Source organism: Bos taurus, chromosome 10 (genome assembly GCF_002263795.3).
Source record: "Bos taurus isolate L1 Dominette 01449 registration number 42190680 breed Hereford chromosome 10, ARS-UCD2.0, whole genome shotgun sequence".
NCBI lineage: Eukaryota > Metazoa > Chordata > Mammalia > Artiodactyla > Bovidae > Bos > Bos taurus.
Genome location: NC_037337.1, coordinates 56,686,815 through 56,708,136, shown reverse-complemented (window position 1 = coordinate 56,708,136; position 21,322 = coordinate 56,686,815). Strand labels below are relative to the sequence as shown.

The 21,322-nt window shown below is 36.1% G+C and overlaps 1 protein-coding gene across 1 annotated transcript in view; it reads right to left on the bottom strand.

Moving 5' to 3' along the window:
* Positions 1-21,322, bottom strand: part of WDR72 (WD repeat domain 72) — a 225,745-nt gene that overhangs the window by 72,403 nt on the left and 132,020 nt on the right. The window contains exons 15-18 of the mRNA XM_002690898.6: positions 19,632-20,449; positions 16,580-16,671; positions 11,296-11,375; positions 4,710-4,905 (exon numbers count right to left, since the gene is read on the bottom strand). Of these exons, the coding sequence (XP_002690944.1) occupies positions 4,710-4,905; positions 11,296-11,375; positions 16,580-16,671; positions 19,632-20,449 (1,186 nt within the window). The remainder of the gene's footprint in view (positions 1-4,709; positions 4,906-11,295; positions 11,376-16,579; positions 16,672-19,631; positions 20,450-21,322) is intronic.

Sequence of the window (21,322 nt, the reverse complement as noted above, 5' to 3'; positions counted from 1 at the left end):
ATACATCCTATTAGTATATCAACATTAAGTCCATTCTAAAATATACACGAAAATAAGAATTTCAAAAGGAGAACATTAACACACACATACACACAAACGGTGCTTTTTTGCTTAAGATTGCATTATTAGAATTATCTTCAATCTTAGTTTCTTGGCTAGAAACTTTTGCTCATTTTCTGAGAGTTACTTTAGTTAATGCTAGAAAATAAAATCTGTAGGTCATCTGAGCAGGGACACTTGAAACTGAACATAGGAGAGGCAGCCTTCTGGGAAGTGAATCTTCCATTCTCTACCCAGAATATCCTGTGGGATACTGCACTACCCAACATAGGAATCAAATCAGCTTACCAAGGTCAATCTATGGATCAAGGATACTTTTGTTGGAAAAAATGCAAGTATAGATTTTGATTATCTCACTCCTCCATATCCATTTCATCAGCAAATACTTTGGCAACCCACTTCAGTATTCTTGCCTGGAAAATCCCATGGACAGAGGAGCCTGGAGGCCTGGCGGGCTACAGTCTATGAGGTTGCAAAGAGTCAGACATGACTGAGCAATTGAGCACAGCACCTTTATATACATTCAAAATCTGACCACTTCTCACCTTCTCCAACCAAGCCACCATATTTGTTCCAAGCTGCCATCATTTGGATTAGCATTATAAGGCCTTCCAACTGGTCTCCCAGCTTCTGCTCATGGCCCTGAACTTTAGGCAGTGAGATCCCATTAAAATATGTGCCCATTGTCTGTTCTCCCATTTCAGAGAGAAAGCTTAAGACCTCAGTCTGATACACAAAAGGCATTCTATGATGATCCCCATTACTTCTCTGCTCCTTGCTCACTTGCCTTACACAGATTTTTTCTAAATTACTTCTGTGCCTTTAAGAATGCATTGGCCTTCTCAGCCTGAAGGCCTCAAAGGAAAAGGAAGATGTATTTACCATAACTAACAATATCAGGAAAGAATTTCCCTATGAGGTAGTCAGATACTATATTTCAAAGCCTTTCTACAACTACACAGATTTCCTTCTGAGACATTCAACAAGCAGATGAAAACTGTCCTGTGCCGGTTTTTCTACTGATGGCCACCAGGATCACAAAACTTTTCTGTTAAATATACCTTGATTTACTACAAAATAATGGTTTTATTTAAAGAGCACATTTTCATTATTTAACTTTGCAGATAAGACTTTGAAAATGATGCACATAATGAAGATTATTTGCAATACCCTTATTTGATGTATCATCTTCACAACCACACAGTTTAACATGAATTTAAATTCAGCCAGTAATTCTATGGTGACAGTTTTATCTACAAAGCCTCCATTTCTATTTCAACCAATTTATTTAATGAAACAATTCAGAGTACTTGCTTAAACTGATCCAAATAACATTTTTAAAAAACTGAAGGGAAATAGCTTTCTAAAGCATTTTAATAATAGAAACTATTGTTGTTTTTTAAAGTAGTAAATCTTAACCTCAAATGTGAGTGCTAATTATACAATTTCTTATTAAAGAGATTCAAGTAGATCGCAGTGTGATCGTTATAAAACTGTAAACTCAGATAAAATTCACAGATCTCCTATAAAATACTGATTCACAAATATTAAGACCTCAAATAAAATACAAGCTGTGAAATGTAACAAGTGAAAACACTGAAAAATAAGATACAAAATTATAAGGTGCAAACACACATTGTGCTTCAGTTCTCACTTTGCTGATTTCCATCTCATGTACAAACCTTTCAAGAAACCTGGTGATTTTCTTTATGAGGGCTGTGATGACAACGATTGAACATTCTGCATTTTCTTTGTTAATAGAAAGTATGATTTATGAGAGAGGAATAAAAATCTAAGAAAACCACTCAATAAATTATTCAATTTTCAGATCAAGCTGATTTAGAGCAAATTTCCTTCATGCTGCAAGTGTGGAAAATGCAGCTTATTGGATAAAATGAGTGTTTAAGAGAATATCTGGAACTGTTTCCTTGTTTTTAGTAATTTGGTGACTTTAGACAAGTCATATACCTTCTTTAAGTCCACTTTATTCATTTAAAAAATGAAATAATAATAGGAAGCATGTCTCAAAGTGCAAGAGATACACTACTAGAGACATTCAAGATACCCAGTATGGTAATGAACTTTTTTCCAAGTACTATTTATTTCTATGTGCATGAGAAAGATACATAATTAGTATGTTAACCTAAATATTTATAGAGGCTTATGTCAGGAAAAGCCTAGGTAGCACCATGGAAATCTCTCTTCCTCAGATAGTAGTTCTTTTCAGCTGTTAGAACATAGTAAGAGTACAATAACTGTTGCTGTTAATATTCTTTTTCCTTATGATATATTAATATTATTGTCATATTACCACAGCACTAATAAGCCAAACATACTATACCCAACATAAAAGAAGTTTATGAGTATCTATACAAAAAATTCATCTGTTACTTTTGAAATGATTTACAAATAAAGTGCAAGAAATCAAGGAACCAAGAAAGAATAAATGAAAATAGAAAAACAAACAAAAACAAGTAGGGAGAATGGGAAACTCATAGAGGAAAAATGAGCAAGGACCTGATAAAATTAAACAATATAAACCATTTATCATAAGAACATTTGATAAAATGATATGTTGCAGTCACACTAAAGCTAAGTAAATCTGCCTAAAAAATTTGAGGTATAATCATATTTGGTGAATACCACCTACATCATCCTCTTAACCTTTGAATCAGGATATCTGAGATAAATAAAATAGCTTTTTAGTTATTTATTTTTTAAAATTCCATCAAGTAGTGCAGTGTATACCACTAGTAAAGATCTAAAGCTTTTCCTGTAATTATTAGCTCCTCTGAATAGTTTTAAAATTAGTTTTGTTTATTTTTTCCAAAAGAGGAAAAATGGCAATGTTAGTATCCAATATAATATTGCTTGCAAATTTTCCTCTTCAATGCTTGTTATTTGCTTCCTATATACTTGCAATTGGAGTTAATATTTTCATATAAGGACTGTTTCCCAGGAGAATATACACTTATTTGTGAAAATATTATACTTATTTTAAATAAAATATTCTAAATTTAATCCACCAACATATATCAAGTAGTTTTAATATTTTTGTGTTCCAATTCTTATCACAAGCTAATCCTAAATTTTCTAAAGGATCACTCAATAATGATAAAGATAGATAATATTTACTAAGATCCAGATTCTTTAGTCACAGTAAGATTCAGTTCCATAGAATTAATAATTCTCAATAATTCTCAATTATGATGGTTCACCAGAGAGCCCAATCTGATGAAACTTCAAATAATGAGTAAGCCATGTGATGGCAAAACTCATAAAAATTTCACCTTGATAGCCTGCCAAGAATATCTCAACCAGAAATGAGGCTTATGGGCCAATGGATAAATTAGACACTAGGGATAAGTAACAGAAATACCACCAAGTGAGAATTAACACGTGATGAATGACACTAGCTGCCTTTGGAGAGACACTACAGGTGTCTCTCCAAATGAATCAAGAACACAAACGTAGTCAGTGCAATTAATTTAAAAAGGAATTTTTCTACTTCTTGTTTGAAAGGTGTAATACAAATACAATTATGTGACATGAACAAACAGGAAGGCCTTAAAGCGAGTAAATTTGCCAGATAATTAAAGCTAATTTCTTTACAACAAAAAAACAAGTGACTTGAAATCACCACTGAGTTTTAACAAATTACTATCTGAATTTACCAGCCTCAGTGACTTTCTTGGTACTAGGAAATAGTCCATCTATTTTGATCTTTGGCCTTCTTTGAAAAAGCCTTTTTCTGCTACATATCCTCTTTCACTGCATAGTGCTCTCTAATCAGTAATCTTATAAAAATAATAAGAAGAAATAAATATAATACATTTTAAAGAATAATACCTGTTTTAAGATTTAACATTTTAAATATAGCAACATTTCTGAGTCCCAAATAAAATCTCTTTTAAAGAGCTAAAAGAAGTATCTAAAATTTTTTAATAATCTGAAACATGTAAACTTGTAACATGTTTTCCTGAGAAATATATATAATAATCTTATATGTTTATTTTTTCATCAAAAGCTTACTAACAAAGTTGAAAATCAAAGTTTTGCTTGATTTTACTATTTTTTAATTTTCACTTTTAAGTCACAGATAACAGGCTAAAAAGTCAGATAACATTATTCAGCAGAAATTTAGATTCACTTTCTAGTCAAAAGCATAAACACTGTGATTATAAAGTTACAGTGATAAAATCTATTACAGAATGAATCAAGTGGTCCAACTATAAAACAGTTTACTTTTAGTTTCTATTTCATTTCTTATCCGCCCCACCCCGAAAAACAGCACATGGCTATTATCATGTTATCAAATGAACACAAATTTAGGACCCATTATTATCAGAGTATTCTTATAATATACGTCCCATTAAGCTATTATTGTTACTTCTGTTTTCATTTTTACTGTCTTAACTTTAAAACACTTAAACAAAGAACATAAATTTTGTTTTGTAAAATATTTATTAATTATAATTTAGAATTAGAAACTTGACAATTATGAGGAAATTGATAGCAGAATAGGTCAGAAACAGGGCACTTAGCTTGGCTTTTGCAGAAATGATTTATTGTGAACTCATATTCTCAATATGCTCTGAGGAGTAGAAAAAGTTCTGATGAAAGAGATTGCCAATAAATTTTGCACTTACTTTGCGGAGGAAAAGTGTCTGTAGTACACTGTAACTCAGGTTCCTTGGCCCATTCAATCTTCGGCAGCATCTGCATCATCTCATAGTCACCATTCTTTGCCACAGACTCTGGTTCACTGTTGACTGGTGTCTTTCTTAAAGTCTTCATGTGCTTCTGAACTTCTGCCAAAAGAACAGCTTGTATTGCTTCAGTTACCTGTAAAATTTATTTTTTAAATTGAATTATTTTTAGGGTTCACAAATGCTCGGGGTCTTATATAAACCCCCAAGCCTGGAATTTTGATTTGAACGCCTCACATAAATTGTAATGCTCCATTCCACCAGAATTACTATCAGAAACAACTGAAGTGCAGCTACTGGAAACTAGCATCCAAGTCATCATACTGTTCTTTTAAAAAAAAACTCAAGAGATTAAAAAAGGAAAATTTAAAGAAATTCTCCATTCTTTCTCATAAAATATTTTCATTTTCACCAGGAAACAAAATTTGAATATATCACATTGTTCTTAAAGACAAGTTTAGTTTCTGAATGCCTAGTACAATTTAACTAAACACACTTGATTTAAAAAATACAGAAAATTAAAGACAAAACTTTAATAATAAATCTCACTAAACCGTGTATATGTGTAAATAGTTTCACATGGCTTAAAACGCTGCAAAGCCTGCCTTCCAGTTATTGTACATAGACAGTCAAGAACCACAGTTGAGGGGAGAGGGAAGGGGGATGTTTATCATGAGGTATCCAGTGGTGGTAAAGTGGATTGGTATTGTACCTGTCTCCTGAGAACCCAGTGTGCAGGTCAAGAAGCAACAGTTAGAACCGGGCATGGAACAACAAACTGGTTCAAAATTGGAAAAGGAACATATATATGCCAACGTTGTATATTGTCACCCTGCTTATTTAACTTACATGCAGAGTACATCATGTGAAATGCCAGGCTGGATGAATCATAAGCTAGAATCAAGAAATATAAACAATCTCAGATACGCAGATGATACCACTCCAATGGCAGAAAGCAAAGAGGAACTAAAGAACGTCTTAATGAGGGTCAAAGAGAAGAGTGAAAAAGTGGGCTTAAAACTTAACATTCAAAAAAACTAAGATCATGCCATTCGGTCTCATCACTCATGACAAATAGATGGGAACAAAGCGGCAAAAGTGACAGATTTTATCTTCTTGGGCTCCAGAATTACAGCAGACAGTAACCGCAGTCATGAAATTAAAAGACACTTGCTCTGGGGAAGGAAAGCTATGACAAAACTAGACAGCATGTTAAAAAGCAGACACATCACTCTGACGACAAAGTCTGTAGAGTCAAAGCTATGGTGTTTCCAGTAGTTGTATACAGATGTGACAGTTGGACCATAAAGAAGGCTGAATGCTGAAGAACTAATGCTTTCAAATTGTGGTGCTGGAGAAGACTCTTTAAGAGTCCCTTGGACAGCAAGGATATCAATCTTAAAGGAAATCAACCCTGAATATTCATTGGAAGGAGTGACACTGAACCGGAAACTCTAATACTTTGGCCACCTGATGTGAAGAGCTGACTCACTGGAAAAGACCCTGATGCTGGGAAAGATTGAAGGTGGGAGGAGAAGGGGGAGACAGAGGATGGTTGGATAACATCACTGACTCAATGGACATGAATTTGAGCAAGGTCTGGGAAATAGTGAAAGACAGGGAAGCCTGGCGTGGTACAGTCCACAGTGTCACAGAGAGTCAGACATGACTTAGCAACTAAACAAAAACAGCAATCTTGTGAGACTTTTAGGCTCTAGGGACACTCAGAGAGTTTATGCTGATGGCAGATGCTCAGTAAACAGCAGGGGCAGAAGAAACTCTATTCTAAACTCTATTCTAGAGTTTTAAATATAGGGAACATCCAGAAAGTATCAGAGTAATTTCCTGATCACTGATCATCCCCCTATTCTTGGCCATTCAGATGCTTGGTTGGGTTGTGGCAAAAAGGCTCATGAATGATGTGATTTTACTACTGCACACCGGATCTATTAACATTGTAGTACTGCCTGTTACAGTGAAGGTACATAATCCTTACTCATGCATATTATGTGATGAGATATTCAACACTGTGAATGCTGTTGCATACCATGAATACAACATAAAATTCTACACATTATGGTACTGATGACTCATGCTTATTAATATCTACCATATGCTGAAGCATATATTAACTATTAGCTTTGATATCTACTAACATACTATTTTAGATCACAATAAGTAAACCACACTTATCATATAGATATTATGAGGGGAAAACCTGTATTAATTATTCATGGATAATTTTACACCATTGAATTTATGTCATTTTAATTTTATCACACATTTATTTGATAGCACTGCCTCCAAGATATGAGTGGTGTGGTATAAAGAGAAAGAGATCTCAATCTGAAATGAGAAGGTCCAAGTTTCTGATCTGACTATGACAGTTATTACAAATGCAACTTTTGACAAGTTATGTACTTCTCTGGGACTTTAGGGGACACATGTATACCTATGGCTGACTCATGTTGCTATTTGACAGAAAACAACAAAATTCTGTAAAGCCTTCAATTAAAAAAAAAACAAAACCCCCAGACAACAATATGTGATGCTGAGAGAGGCTAAGATGAGAGCTTTCAACCACAGTAAGCTGTATGGAACTTGCTTCTGTTTCTACATATAAAAATCAGGAAGATATTGGAGGATATCCTTGGACCTGTAGTACATCCAGACTATGGTCTGTCCCTCGGAATGGGCAGATTGGCCATACGCTCCCATAGGATTATGGATGCCCTCTCATGACTGTGATTTAGCATGTCCTCTATCTACCAGATATAATATTCTATAACAACCTGGATCAATATTCTTTCTTAAAAATATACAGAGATTTATGGAACTTCATTTAATATGTCTAATTATTAGATTGACCATATTTTATAATTGTTAAATTTTGTAATTTTTTAACATCTATGTCACTATAAATATGTACTGCAGGAATAATTAATATGAGTATCATTAAAAAACAAGATGAAGTAGAAACAGCAGGATAAAACATATTTACTGCAATGAGCAGGACAATCGGAGCCACAGACCTTAAAAAGTGAATACAGAATGGCACGTACCCAGTTGGAAGCAAACTCAAAATATGCATTTTGTGCTCAGTGTGAGATCAATACTCAGAGACATGGTACAATTTATATAAGCATATAATAATGCTGTGGTATCTGTTATACACTGAACACTGCTGCTGTTACTGCTGCTAAATCGCTTCAGTCGTGTCCGATTCTGTGCGACCCCACAGATGGCCTCCCACCAGGCTCCCCCATCTCTGGGATTCTCCAGGCAAGAACATTGGAGTGGGTTGCCATTTCCTTCTGCAAACTAATACTGAACACTAAAATCATGCAAATAGAGTTGAAATAGATTTTGTGTACTTTAAAACTATACATGATAGAAGGTAAAATTTAATGATAGTTTCTGACTATCGATACTTATGTCTCTCTAGCATGTAAATACAGTAGATAATTTTTGTAGATAGGTAGTATAAATAGAATTTTTCCCAACAAATATAAAATCTATAGATATTATATAACTTTGTAATGATAATAATGAACCGGAATTGAAAGCACAATGCAATAAAGCTGTCTCCCAAATGCATATATAGTTTTTCCTGAAAGATAGATACATGAAGCATTACAATTTATAAAAGAAGGTGCAGATTTAAAATGAAGTTTGAAAATCCATTGACTGAGAAAAGAGAGCCACATCTGGACCATACTTATTAGCTGGAAGTATTACTGTGCCATACTACTACTGCTGCTACTGCTGTCGCTTCAGTCGTGTCCGACTATGTGCGACCCCATAGACCGCAGCCCACCAGGCTCCCCCATCCCTGGGATTCTCCAGGCAAGAACACTGGAGTGGCTTGCCATTTCCTTCTCCAATGCATGAAAGTGAAAAGTGAAAGTGAAGTCGCTCAGTCGTGTCCGACTCTTAGCGACCCCATGGACTGCAGCCTACCAGGCTCCTCAGTCCATGAGATTTTCCAGGCAAGAGTACTGGAGTGGGGTGCCATAGCAAGCTAAATTTTTTTAATGGTTTTCTGCTAACAACTTGAAACAGCAAAGTATTGTAAAATAGTACAGAGCATTATGAAGACTCATAAGAGCCCCTGTGGCCTGCATATGGTTTCAATGTCCAGACTTTCTGGTATAAAAGCATTTTCCCAACAGTCAGACTCACACTAGCCTTTCATGTCTTTTCATCATTTCCTTGAAAAAACAATACTTCTCTCTGGTGGCCTGGATTTCATGGTTTCTCCTACCAGTGTTAGAGTATAAAATTCAAAGAACTTTAGTGTTGCTTCAGAAATGTGCAAGTTAGCAACCCCAAAACTCGCTGTTGCTTCTCCAGCATTTATTTCTATGTCGGGCATACTTTATGTGTAAGAAACAAAAGAGACAATCTGCAAACTCTTTCATCTGCAAAATTAACTTGTCCTTACTTATTTGCTTAAAAATACCCCCTTCAATTTCTGAAGTAGGATTTCGCTCTGTTTTACAAAATCATTACCATTGCCAGTATTCTTAAAATACATTAAAAAGCAGATTCAAATTAACATGTTTAACTGCTTAAATGAACACCTTTATAAGGAATTTGAGGATTGGTTATTGAAGCATTTATATGTATATTTGCAACAGCCTCTGTTTTTCCTGAAGGACCCAGGAATTCTCATTTCTATAGTATCTGTCCTGTGCTCAGATGCTCAGTCATGTCCAACTCTTTGCGACCTCATGGACTGTAGCCTGCCAGGACCCTCTGTCCATAGGATTTCCCAGGCAAGAATACTGGAGTGGGTCACCATTTTCTTCTCAGGGGATCTTCCCAACCCAGAGATCGAACCTGAATCTCTTACATTTCCTACATTGACAGGTGGATGCTTTACCTCTAGCGTCACCTGGGAAGCCTCATTTTTACTTTACACATGAGGAAAATAAATAATCAACAAGTTAAACCTATCTTCCAGAATCATTTATCAGGTTAGTGGCAGAAATGAGAGAACTTTGAAGCTTAAACTTCATACAGAGTGAGTAATAAATGCTCTGGTAATATTTGTCCTGCTGCCAGCATTTTAACAAGGTCATAGAATCATAGAACCTTAAGGTCCATTAGTCCAAATATGTCCAAACTACATTAAAATTTATTTGATGGTCAAACGGACAACTACAAAAGATCTTTAATTGGAGCAATTCAGAATAAATGTTCTGCTTAATTCTTTTTTCCCTAAGAATTGTTTTCTCCACTGAGAAATTCTTTGGCTACTGGGGAAAAAAAAATTCCGTCTTTAATAGAGACTCTTTCACGGTGCTAGCAAATCTGCTGGTAAAGTCAACATATACTGATGTTTATTTGATTAACACAGAGGCTTTTTCATAGCTATTCAGACATTCACTAAATATTTATTAACTGGCTGCTGTCACTTCTGCTTTTCTGTGCATTAGTGAAAGCAGTGAGTGAGACAGGCAAAGTCCCTGCTCTCAGCAAGCTTCTGTTAACAGTGAAAAGACAGAAAATAAGCAAGCAAAAAACAAATGGTAAAATCTCCATTAAAAGCAAGCCTAACAAAGAAAATAAAAATGGATACTGTGACAGTGACTGGAGCAGTGGGGAGAGACAGGGTACAGTGACAATATTAGATGGAATGATCAGGGAAGACTTCCCTGAGAAATTGGCTTTTACGCAAAGATCCAAATGATGAATGGGAAAAAATGAGAATTCTAGTCCGAGAGAACAGTAAGGTCCTGAGGTGGAAATGAGCTTCGTGAGTTCTAGATATAATAAGCAGATCAGTGTGGCTAGTGAGGACGGGGGAGAATGATGAGGAAAGAGGTCAGGCTGGGGGCAAATCATGTAGGCCATGGCTTTAATGACCATCCCAACTGTGTTATTTGGTTTCATGGTATCAACCCCCACAGTCTGTTCTGAATCGACTTTCTTTGTTTTCTTGTAACCAAAAATAACCATTTGTAATTGGCATTATTGCTATGCTTGTCTTGCAAATGTGACATTTATTTAGCCCATGAAGAATAAAGTTCCAGTTAATATTCATCTAATCAATGCACAGATATTTATTGTATTATGTACAAAGCTATCCACACATACACAAACAATCCTTGAAATAAGGAAAAGACTTAAATTGGACATTGAGTAAACGAGGTCTCTAAATCAGCTCACAAATGAAAAGGATAGAAAAATGATCTCTAATCATACCTATCAGATTCACAAGCCTAGGGACCTTTCCATCTAATATTGAAATCAAATAATAAACGCTTGCCTCAGTGGGCACTAAAGTAAACACCTCTTCATCAGCCCCCTCTGTTCATGCCCCTAACTCGGTGCATCCCTGCATGTTCTTTTCCACTTTTCCCTCATTGTTAATCTCTGTATCAGTCCTATTAAATGAAATACCCTGGAAGAAAACACAAGAGTACCTACTTATGTATATTCTCAGGTAGAGGGGAATATGAAGGAAATGTAGCAGCAAGGAACTCTTCCAATAACTTCACGAAATGAACTGTTATCATACCTGAACAGACTGGTCTCTCCAACAGGAAATAAGCTTCAAAAGTGAAACGTCAGCCTCAGGTAGATGAGATTCACTCTTACCTAGAAATATATAGAACACATTTGTATCTTGAGAGTATTAAACATGGAAGCAGCCCAATGATCTTCAACCCTGACTGCACACTGAAATCACTTGGGAGCCTTTTTCCCCCCACAAAAATCAATCTTCCAGTGATTTTGGTCTAATAGGTCCTAGGGTGAGAATGGGGTAGATATTAATACTTTTTAAAAGTACCTTAGATGATTTTCATATACAGCCAGAGTCAAGAAACATTAATTAACATATATGTATTTCTAATAATTATCCTAATACACATTCACATCAAATCAAACTCATCTTTATACCTTAAACCCATTTTCTGTACCTTTTTGCCACCAAAATGCAATGACTAACATTTTCCTCAAAACAGATTACTGAATTTCACAACTCCTTCCTCACACAAGTAGTTCCTGAAATTCCAGCTTGCCATGAATCAGTATCTATCACACAGAAAACCCTATAAAAAACTTCCTTTGATTTGTCCTTACCCAGCTATACTACTCTGATCAATAGGTATAGCACTTATGTTTTAATTTGACTCGTTTTGTTATGTATCGTTTCTTTTAAATTTGCCCTCTTGAATGTCCTTTCTATCTATTTGCCCTAATGTTCAGCGTGAAATTTTAAGGGTGAGCTATGGCTTAGTTTATTTAAATTGATCCACAGAGTGTCCAACAGTTCCCTACACAAAAAAGCACTTAATAAGTGCCTTTTCATTAATTGAAAATGGACATATTATCATCCAAATGAAAAAATCAATGAATTAAGGCTTTCTGATGGCTAAAGTATATTATCTAGGTGCCAGATCCAGGAGTGAGATAAGGAAGAGTGATGCAATCCTGCACTGGAGGGAAAATTGCTATAATTGTCTATTTAAATTAATGTATTAATGTATGTTTGAAACCCTGGATCAACTAAATTAGTTTTAGTCTAAGATGCTTTTCATTGAATTACCATTTTATATATTAATAGACATGTATGTGTGTGTGTGCATATCTCACATTAGTGGGCAAGGGAGATTAATAGAAGGTATTGATATAAACTGGGGACATAAAAGAAATAGATAAGAAACTTCTGACTCATTATTAATATCATTTTTTCCTATGGAACCTATGATATAAATTGGAAATGGCCAAGAACAGTATATAAAACATGTGAGCATGACAGAGCACTATGAGTTTGAAGTTGTTATCTTCCATTTCTTCATGAGCAGAGCAGGTAAAGGAGCATTTTCTTTTTATCTATTTCCTTTCTCCCTCTTTCATTTGGTTGACCTTGTGATTACACCATCAAAGCTGAGTATTGGTCTCAACTGTAACTACTTACTGGCATCATAGGGTACTTCATAGTGCACTTTAATGTGATGTTAAAACTTTAGTATGAGATGGAAATGAGAGCCAACTTTTCTTGGCAATGTCAATGAGTTAAAGAATTAATTATAACTTCAGGGGAAAGATAAAAAGAAAACATCTCAGGCTTACCAATATTACTTAGCCATCATTTCTGATGATGGAAGTGGCTCAGTCCTTCAGAATGAGCACCTCAGAGTACTATTTTATTCCCTAGGCTTGGACTTTATAGAATTAATAGCATGAAGTGAATCTCTCCTTTCTTTAACCTTCCATCTGCCAATTATTAAAACATAAAACCATGTTTCCTCTGTACCTAACTTAATTTTAAATGCTATAAATGCCACCTCTCAACATCAGGGAGATTGTTTGCTAATAACCCTAGTTGCTCAGGCTGCTTTGGTTGGGACAATCATAGGAAAAGCTGAGGCCTCCTTGGTTCTGGTTAGCAAATACCTGGGTCTCAGCAGAAGCCACTTAGTGTTTTTATTTTGTTGCTAAGCCATGTCTGATTCTTTTGTGACCCTATGGACTGTAGCCTCACATGTCCATGGGATTCTCCAGGAAAGAATACTGGAGTGGGTTGCCATTTCCTTCTCCAGAGGATCTTCCCAACCCAGGGATTGAACCCACATCTCTTGCATTGGCAGATGAGTTGTTTACCACTGAGCCACCAAGGAAGCCCAGAAACCACTTATATTATACCTTAAATTATAATCTCTTTCCCAGCGTTATAAAAAATAAAAATTAGAGTAAATAACCCTAATAATGACTACTACTTCAGGCAAAGGCAGGCAATCCAGACTAGGTCCTATAGAGGAAACATAACTTATAATCATAAATGTGAGAAATGGCCTGACATAGAAAGAGCAAGGAAGTTGGAATTAGATGGAGATGGACTGGAATCCTAGTCCTTCAGCTTGTTAGCTGGTTGACTATGCATGAGTCATCTAACTTCTCTGATCCCCAATTTCCCTAAGGATTAAACAGAGATAGATCTTCCTATTGTGCAGTGTTATTTCTATATTAGTTGACATAATACATGTAAAGTTTGTGGACTTAATTCTTTGGACATACTGCTGCTAAGTCACTGCAGTAGTGTCCGACTCTGTGCGACCCCATAGACGGCAGCCCACCAGGCTCCCCCATCCTGGATTCTCTTGCCTGGATTCTCCAGGCAAGAACATTGGAGTGGGTTGCCATTTCCTTCTCCAATGCATGAAAGTGAAAAGTCAAAGTGAAGTCGCTCAGTCGTGTCCAACTCTCAGCGACGCCACTGGACTGCAGCCCACCAGGCTCCTCCATCCATGGGATTTTCCAGGCAAGAGTACTGAAGTGGGGTGCCATTGCCTTCTCCTTGGACATACTAGCGACTTAATAATTGGAGACTATTAATAAACTCTCATTTTAAAATATTCTGAATGCATATTCTATTCAAAAGCCCTGAGAGGGCCACTGTGCAACTGTTATTCAGGCCATCCCAATGTATTAATCATATGCTACACAACTTTAGAAGTAAAAAGCACATCAAATCTGGAATCTTATTCTTACTTTCCAAATTCAGTAACTATGGCTTTTAAAGGAGTAGAAGATACACTTAAAGCTACATAAGTAGTAAGTGGCAGAACTGGATCTAGAACCTCAGTGGTTTATCTCCAAAACCATTGTTCTATTTTTTATTCATCCTCAATCCAAAAGTATTTGCTTAATTCCTTCCAAGCATTGTTCTGGGAACTGGCAGCACAGCAGTGAATAAAGCTGATCAAAAAAAAAATTATTTAATAACCTCCCTGGAGCCTACATTTGAGTGGCAGGAGGTAGGTGGCAAATGAAAAAATGATATACAGCATGTCAGATGTTGAAAAGGATTATGGTCAAACAGGGAAAGGGGTAGAGTATGCTAGGGAGACTGGAGGGTGCCTGCATTGATAAGATGGCATTTGAGGATGAATTGAAGGATAGAGAATAGAGGTGGGGAACAGCAGGTTGACTTATACGGAATCTGGAGAAAGGACCTTCCAGGCAGAGGGGACACTCAGTGCAAAGACCTTAAACCCTGCCTGACATGTTCTGGAAAGAGTTAAAAAGGCAGCCTTGCTGGAAGTAGTGAAGCTAGGGATGAATACAAAGAGATGAGGTCAGATGGAGGCGTGTGTGAAGACAGGTAGAGCAGCCAGGTTATACAGGGCCTCATGAGCTAGCGTAAGGACTGTAGCTTTTATTCAGAGTGAAACAGAAGCCGCTGAAAAGTGTTAAGTAGTAGCATGAGGGCTTCCCTAGTGGCTCAGACAGTGAAGAATCCACCTGCAGTGCAGATAGACCTGGGTTTGATTCCTGGTTCTGGAAGATCTCCTGGAAAAAGGAATGACTACCCATTCCAGTATTCTTGCCTGGAGAATCCAATGGACAGAGGAGCCTGGCAGGCTCAGTCCATGGGGTCACAAAGAGTCAGACATGACTGAGCAACTAACACACATGAGGTTCTGACTTAGTTTCAAATAGACCATTCTGGATATTTGGTTGGGAATAGAGTGCAGGAGTCAAGAACAGCAGAGGGTAGTTAGGAGCCTTCTGTATTCAGGCAAGAGGGGATGAAGTCTCACACCAGGCATTTGGCAGAATAATAGAGAGAAGCAGTCAGAATCTGGGATATGTTCTGAAGATAGAAACAAAATGATTACTAAAAGTTTGGATGTGGAGTATGAGGAAAAGGAGAAAGTCAAAATGGCATTAAAGTTCTTGGCCTGAATAACTGGAAAGATAGAATTGATGCTTTTGAACTGTGGTGCTAGAGAAGACTCTTGAGAGTCCCTTGGACTGCAAGGAGATCCAACCAGTCCATTCTAAAGGAGATCAGCCCTGGGATTTCTTTGGAATGAATGATGCTAAAGCTGAAACTCCAGTACTTTGGCTACCTCATGCGAAGAGTTGACTCATTGGAAAAGACTCTGATGCTGGGAGGGATTGGGGGCAAGAGGAGAAGGGGACGACAGAGGATGAGATGACTGGATGGCATCACTGACTCGATGGACGTGAGTCTGGGTGAACTCCGGGAGTTGGTGATGGACAGGGAGGCCTGGCGTGCTGCAACTCATGGGGTCGCAAAGAGTCGGACACAACTGAGCAGCTTAACTGAACTGAACTGAACTGAGATGTCAAAGGAGACTTCCCTGGTAGCTCAGACGGTAAAAGCATCTGCCTACAATGCGGGAGACCTGGGTTTGATCCCTGGGTTGGGAAGATCCCCTGGAGAAGGAAATGGCAACCCACTCCAATATTCTTGCTTGGAAAATTCCATGGACAGAGGAGCCTGGCAGGCTACAGTCCATGGGGTCGCAAAGAGTCGGACACAACTGAGCCACTTCACTTGAGATGTCAAAAAATTGGATGAGGAGGTTTGGGAGATAAATTAGCCATTTGGCATCAAAATAAAATCTTAACACCAAGATTGTTACCCAGGAAAATTCAAAGACAAACTTCTGAAATAGCTGTAAAACTGTAAAGCTGTAAAACTACTTAATATAATACTTATATGGTAATAAGGATATTGATATAGGAAGCTTTCTTATAAATCATATGGGACCTTTATTTAATATTAAGTGTTTTCTTGCTGAAAAGCTTCAGAATTTTAGGCATTTCACAGATCATTTGAAAAATCCATTACATCTTATAAGATACTTGTTCTAATAATGAAATTTCATATATATAGACAGAATATAAAACTATAACCATGTGAAACATAGACTAAATCAAGTAGTAAACATGCACCCTTCTCATTCTAAACTGTAGGATACTATCCAGTTATGGCACTTTTATTTCATAGAAAAAAAATTCGACTATATCTGTAACTACTTTACCATTTCGTAAGTAACTGTAGAAGCTTGAAATATTCAGAATATCATTTCCAGGACTTTTCATCTTATTATGCACAGACTCGATTTTGAAAGCACTGTTGAGGAAAAATTTAAAAGATATTGTTAAATATGTATAAACATATTTTGAGAAACAAATTGAAGATATGACTGACTGCATGACCACTTTAACAAATTTGGGAATTGAACACATTATTTTTAGCAATGTATTTGACATTATTCTCTTTGGTGAATCTTATTTCCCCACTTTGACTTACCTAAAAGCCTAATCTCAATTGAATTGTGAATCTTGGTTTATTCAGAATTATTTTGTGATCCACTTTTACTGGAAGGCCATTGCTACTTTAAGTCATGTGATTTTGGCTAATGCAATAAATTTTTGAATCCTAATATGTTCATATCTGCCAAAGAATTATCCCCAGATACCATCAGGACTTGATGAAGGCAGTCTTTATCCTAGTCCAGTGATTCAATGGGGGACAATTTCAGATACTATCCATGGATATTCTTAAAGGCAAATAGCTCTTTGCTTAAAATTTAGTTAAATCATGCACTCAGTTGTTAAGCATGCAAAGATTTCTTCACCTTCCTGACCACAGTGAAATGTGAGCAAAATGGCCACATTTATTGGAAAGATTTACTGTGAAAAATTCAATACACAGTATTTTGATTTCCTTAAATATGACACATAGTTCCCAAAAGCAGATCAAATCTGATGTGGCTTATTTAGGGAAGCAGTCTCTAATCCTGACACCTTCATTCAATAATTTATTTTAATGAAGAATTTTGTAAAGAATTAACTAACATGTGGCAATGATTTTAAGGCCTTTTAATGGATAGCATGCTGAAAGCCCTTAATCTCCCCTGAAGGGCTCCAGACACATCCTCCACATCCTGTATTTAGCATCAGGAACAAGCTCAGAATGAAAACCTCTGGTGATAGTAACTAAGTCCCTCATCTGCTCTGTCTGGTCATGATTAGGCTAACAAATAGAATTTGTTTTTAGAATTGAAGAAATCTTGCTGTTGCTGCTGCTAAGTCGCTTCAGTCGTGTCCAACTCTGTGTGACCCCAGAGACGGCAGCCCACCAGGCTCCCTGGTCCCTGGGATTCTCCAGGTAAGAACACCAGAGTGGGTTGCCATTTCCTTCTCCAATGCATGAAAGTGAAAGTGAAAGTGAAGTTACTCAGTCGTGTCCGACTCCTAGCGACCCCATGGACTGCAGCCTACCAGGCTCCTCCATCCATGGGATTTTCCAGGCAAGAGTACTGGAGTGGGGTGCCATTGCCTTCTCCGGAAGAAATCTTAACCATCACCTATTCTATTCACTTCATTTTGTAAATGAGGAAAGCAAAGCCCAAAGGGGCTAAGTGACCAGTCCAAAGCCACACTACTTTAACCACAAAACTGGGATTTGTTCTCAGGTCTTTAGAATCGGCTGACTATAATTTTTTTATCATACATTAGGTGTTATTTAATTTTCTTATTAATAGAAATAAAAGTGAAGGAAGCCTAACTGAAATTAAAATACACATATTATATATATATATGTTATAAACATGAAGTTATATATTATGTATAAATATATTATAATGAACAAAAGAAAAAAATAGAGGAAATTTAAGTATAGGAATCATGGAAATTTACCAGTCTCTGCTTTCTCATTATTATGGCCACCAAACAGAAAATGGAAAAACCCTATAGCATAGAAGCATTGAAATGGAAGGAAGCTTAACACTGAATCTATGTAATCCATATGGACTTGCTACCAGACTGTAGGTTCACTGAAGGTAGGAAGTCTATTATATAGTACCTGGCACAGATTTGTTGAACTGAGCTCTTACCAAAGAAGAGAAATGTCAAGGACCGTTTACTACCATGTAATGAGCAGTTCAAACAGTACATCTTCTCCAAAGGCTTTCAGATGGTTTCATCTCACACTAATTATTCTCTTTCCTCTGATCATCTACAATACTTACCTATACTACAAATGTTTCTCCTTGTTCTTTTAAGTGTTTTCTACTTACTTCATATGCATTATTTCATCATTTGAAAGAGTTCCTACCCAAATAAAAAATTTATTTATGTTTCCTCTGTAAGCTAGTGCTAAGGACATATTCATTAAGCACTTGGTGAATCAAATAAAATCTTCTAACATCAGACTATGAAAAACTATATTGAATTTTAGCATGGGAGAAGGTAAATACAGGGTCAAGGTTAGCAATCAGGCTCTGGAATTAGACTGACACCCGGCCTCAAATCAGCTTGCAAGGCTCTGAATTAATCTTGGGGTTGGTACTTTCTCTTCATAAGTCTCAATATCCGATCTATACATTAAGCAAAGTACTTTCACCTATACCCTAGCTTTGCTGTGCACATGGAATGAAATCATGTGGCCGGTGAAATCATGTGGCTTACATGGTGACTAGTAGATATTAAACACCCCCAAAATAATAGCTATTGTTACTAAACCATACTTTCTATAAATGAATTGATGGTAACCCCTTCTATATTAATATGCCAGAGTACAAATTAAATGGTGGGATTTGAGGTATGAATTTTTCAAATTTTTCCTTTCCTAATGATATATAAAATATATCATCAGAGGCATTTACTTTAATGCTTTTTGTTCATAGTTAATTCACAGCAAGTATAATGGATTTCAAATGTGTGTGAATCTGTTTATCTATCTACCTATCTGTTGAACCATTCAGCATCCAGTACTGTGAATTTTCTGGAACATATTATGAGACCAGTGGATATTTGCTGGATGAATCAATTTTAAAATATACAGATTTATTGTCCAAATATTTTTCCAATCTCAAAGAATTAAATGGAAGATTTTCTTAAATGTGTTTTGAGCTAAAGAAGATGTTGCTTATTTACTCTTTCTTTCCTTCTTTCCTTCCTTCCTTATAGGAAAGAAGGAAGAAAGAAAAGGAGAAACAAGGGAGGCTAGAGAGCTAAATTTAACAAATAATAATAATTTTTTAATATCCTAAATAAGAAAAGTCAAAATCTCTAGGTATGTCTTACCTGTCCATTCCATATGCCAGTTCTAAGGGCATGTTAACTAACTTGTTAACTAAAAATAGTTTGCTCAATAAATAAACTATAGTGTTTGACTCTTGCAAAGAATCAGAATTATTTTCCAGTCCTTTTGGCATCCCAGAGTGATTTGGAAAAGTGGAAGTGTATTTATCTGACAAGTCCAAAACTTTTCTAGAAAATAAATTCACTTTTGAATAGTCTTTTTTCATTTCAGTATTATATAAATCCCAACCTGGCAGCATCAATGAAAAGTGATCTTCATTTGCAGCAAGTCCTAAAGAAACAGGACCCTGAAGCTTTAAAATATTGAGATGCTTAATGCAGAGATTATCTAATTCTTTATCCACTCCCCATGGCAGAAGGCAAGATAGGAGCAATTTAGCTGTGTCTATTGTGAGGTTGGCATCGACTTTTCTTGATTGCTTAGGGTGCATCTTTTTGAAGCTCTTTATTTTCTTCTGCTTTTTAACGCCATCATTTTCTTCTGATAATTTGATGGTGTTATCTCCTTGGGCTGGGCTTTCACCAACAGGCTTGGCATGTACCTCCGTAGAGAGAGGACCACAGACAGTTTTATTTCTTTTCAGTGTCAGTGTTGTCTTCTCTACTGTACTTTTGGCTCTTCTCAGAATCTCACTGCAGTAGAATGAATTGGAAGGGTCAACATCACGGATTGGAGTCGGCAGCAAAAGTTCAAGAAGGCTTTCCAGATCAAAAAGAAGTATATGAAAGCCAATGTTACTCCATTTTGTCTTCACAAGCAAGACATTAAAAGGTCCCGAGAAAGACTTGGCATCAGCAACCTGAGGGAGATTTTTAAAATGTATGTCAAAGTTCTTATTTTTTAAGTGATTTTATTAAAGTTTCCATGATATTAAAATGGCATAAAAAGAAATTATTAAGTAGCAGTACAATTAAAGGCAAGTCATTACAGTTTTTGTCTTAGCTATAAATATTCCTCTCCAAATTAACATTCTATATTCTAATTATTTTGCAAACTTTTGTTTCTCTGAAACTTATTTTTTCCCCTGAAGAAATATGAATTAAGCCTAAAGAGTTAGATGGCATCAGATTAACTTCCTTTCAGATACATTTATGTATCTTCTTATCACTATAACCATGAAAACATACAAGAGGGGAAAAGTGGGTATGAAAATTAAGGAGCAGAAAAGTTAGGACACTTGCAAGAACTGAGGAAGTCTTTTAAGAAAAATGGCTTCTCCAAATTTGTTTATAATATTTAATAATTATAAGTAATCTAAAATGTTAACTAGTATCAATTTTTTTTTTTTAATTTTAAAGATTTGCTTTGTGGACTTGCACTTGTATTTTCTCTGAGATGATTTTGCCCTAAATACTAGCACAGTGGGCTCCCACAATTCAGTTTTGTTCCAGCTTATTTAAGAGGTCTTCCTTGAGTACCCCGTTTCTCTATCCTCTTCTTGCATTTTTTCCTTCATAGTACTAATTATTGCCTTATATGAAATACTTGTTTACTGTATATTTTCCCAAATATCATTCAGTTTCCACCCCTGCAGGAGCTTTGTGCATCCCTTTGTTCTCAATGCCAATAAAATAATGCCACTATACACAATTATTAAGGGCTTGATAAATGTTTGTTGAATAAACCATGAACAAAGAAATCAAATATTTTTAAATGATAGTGTACAAATAAA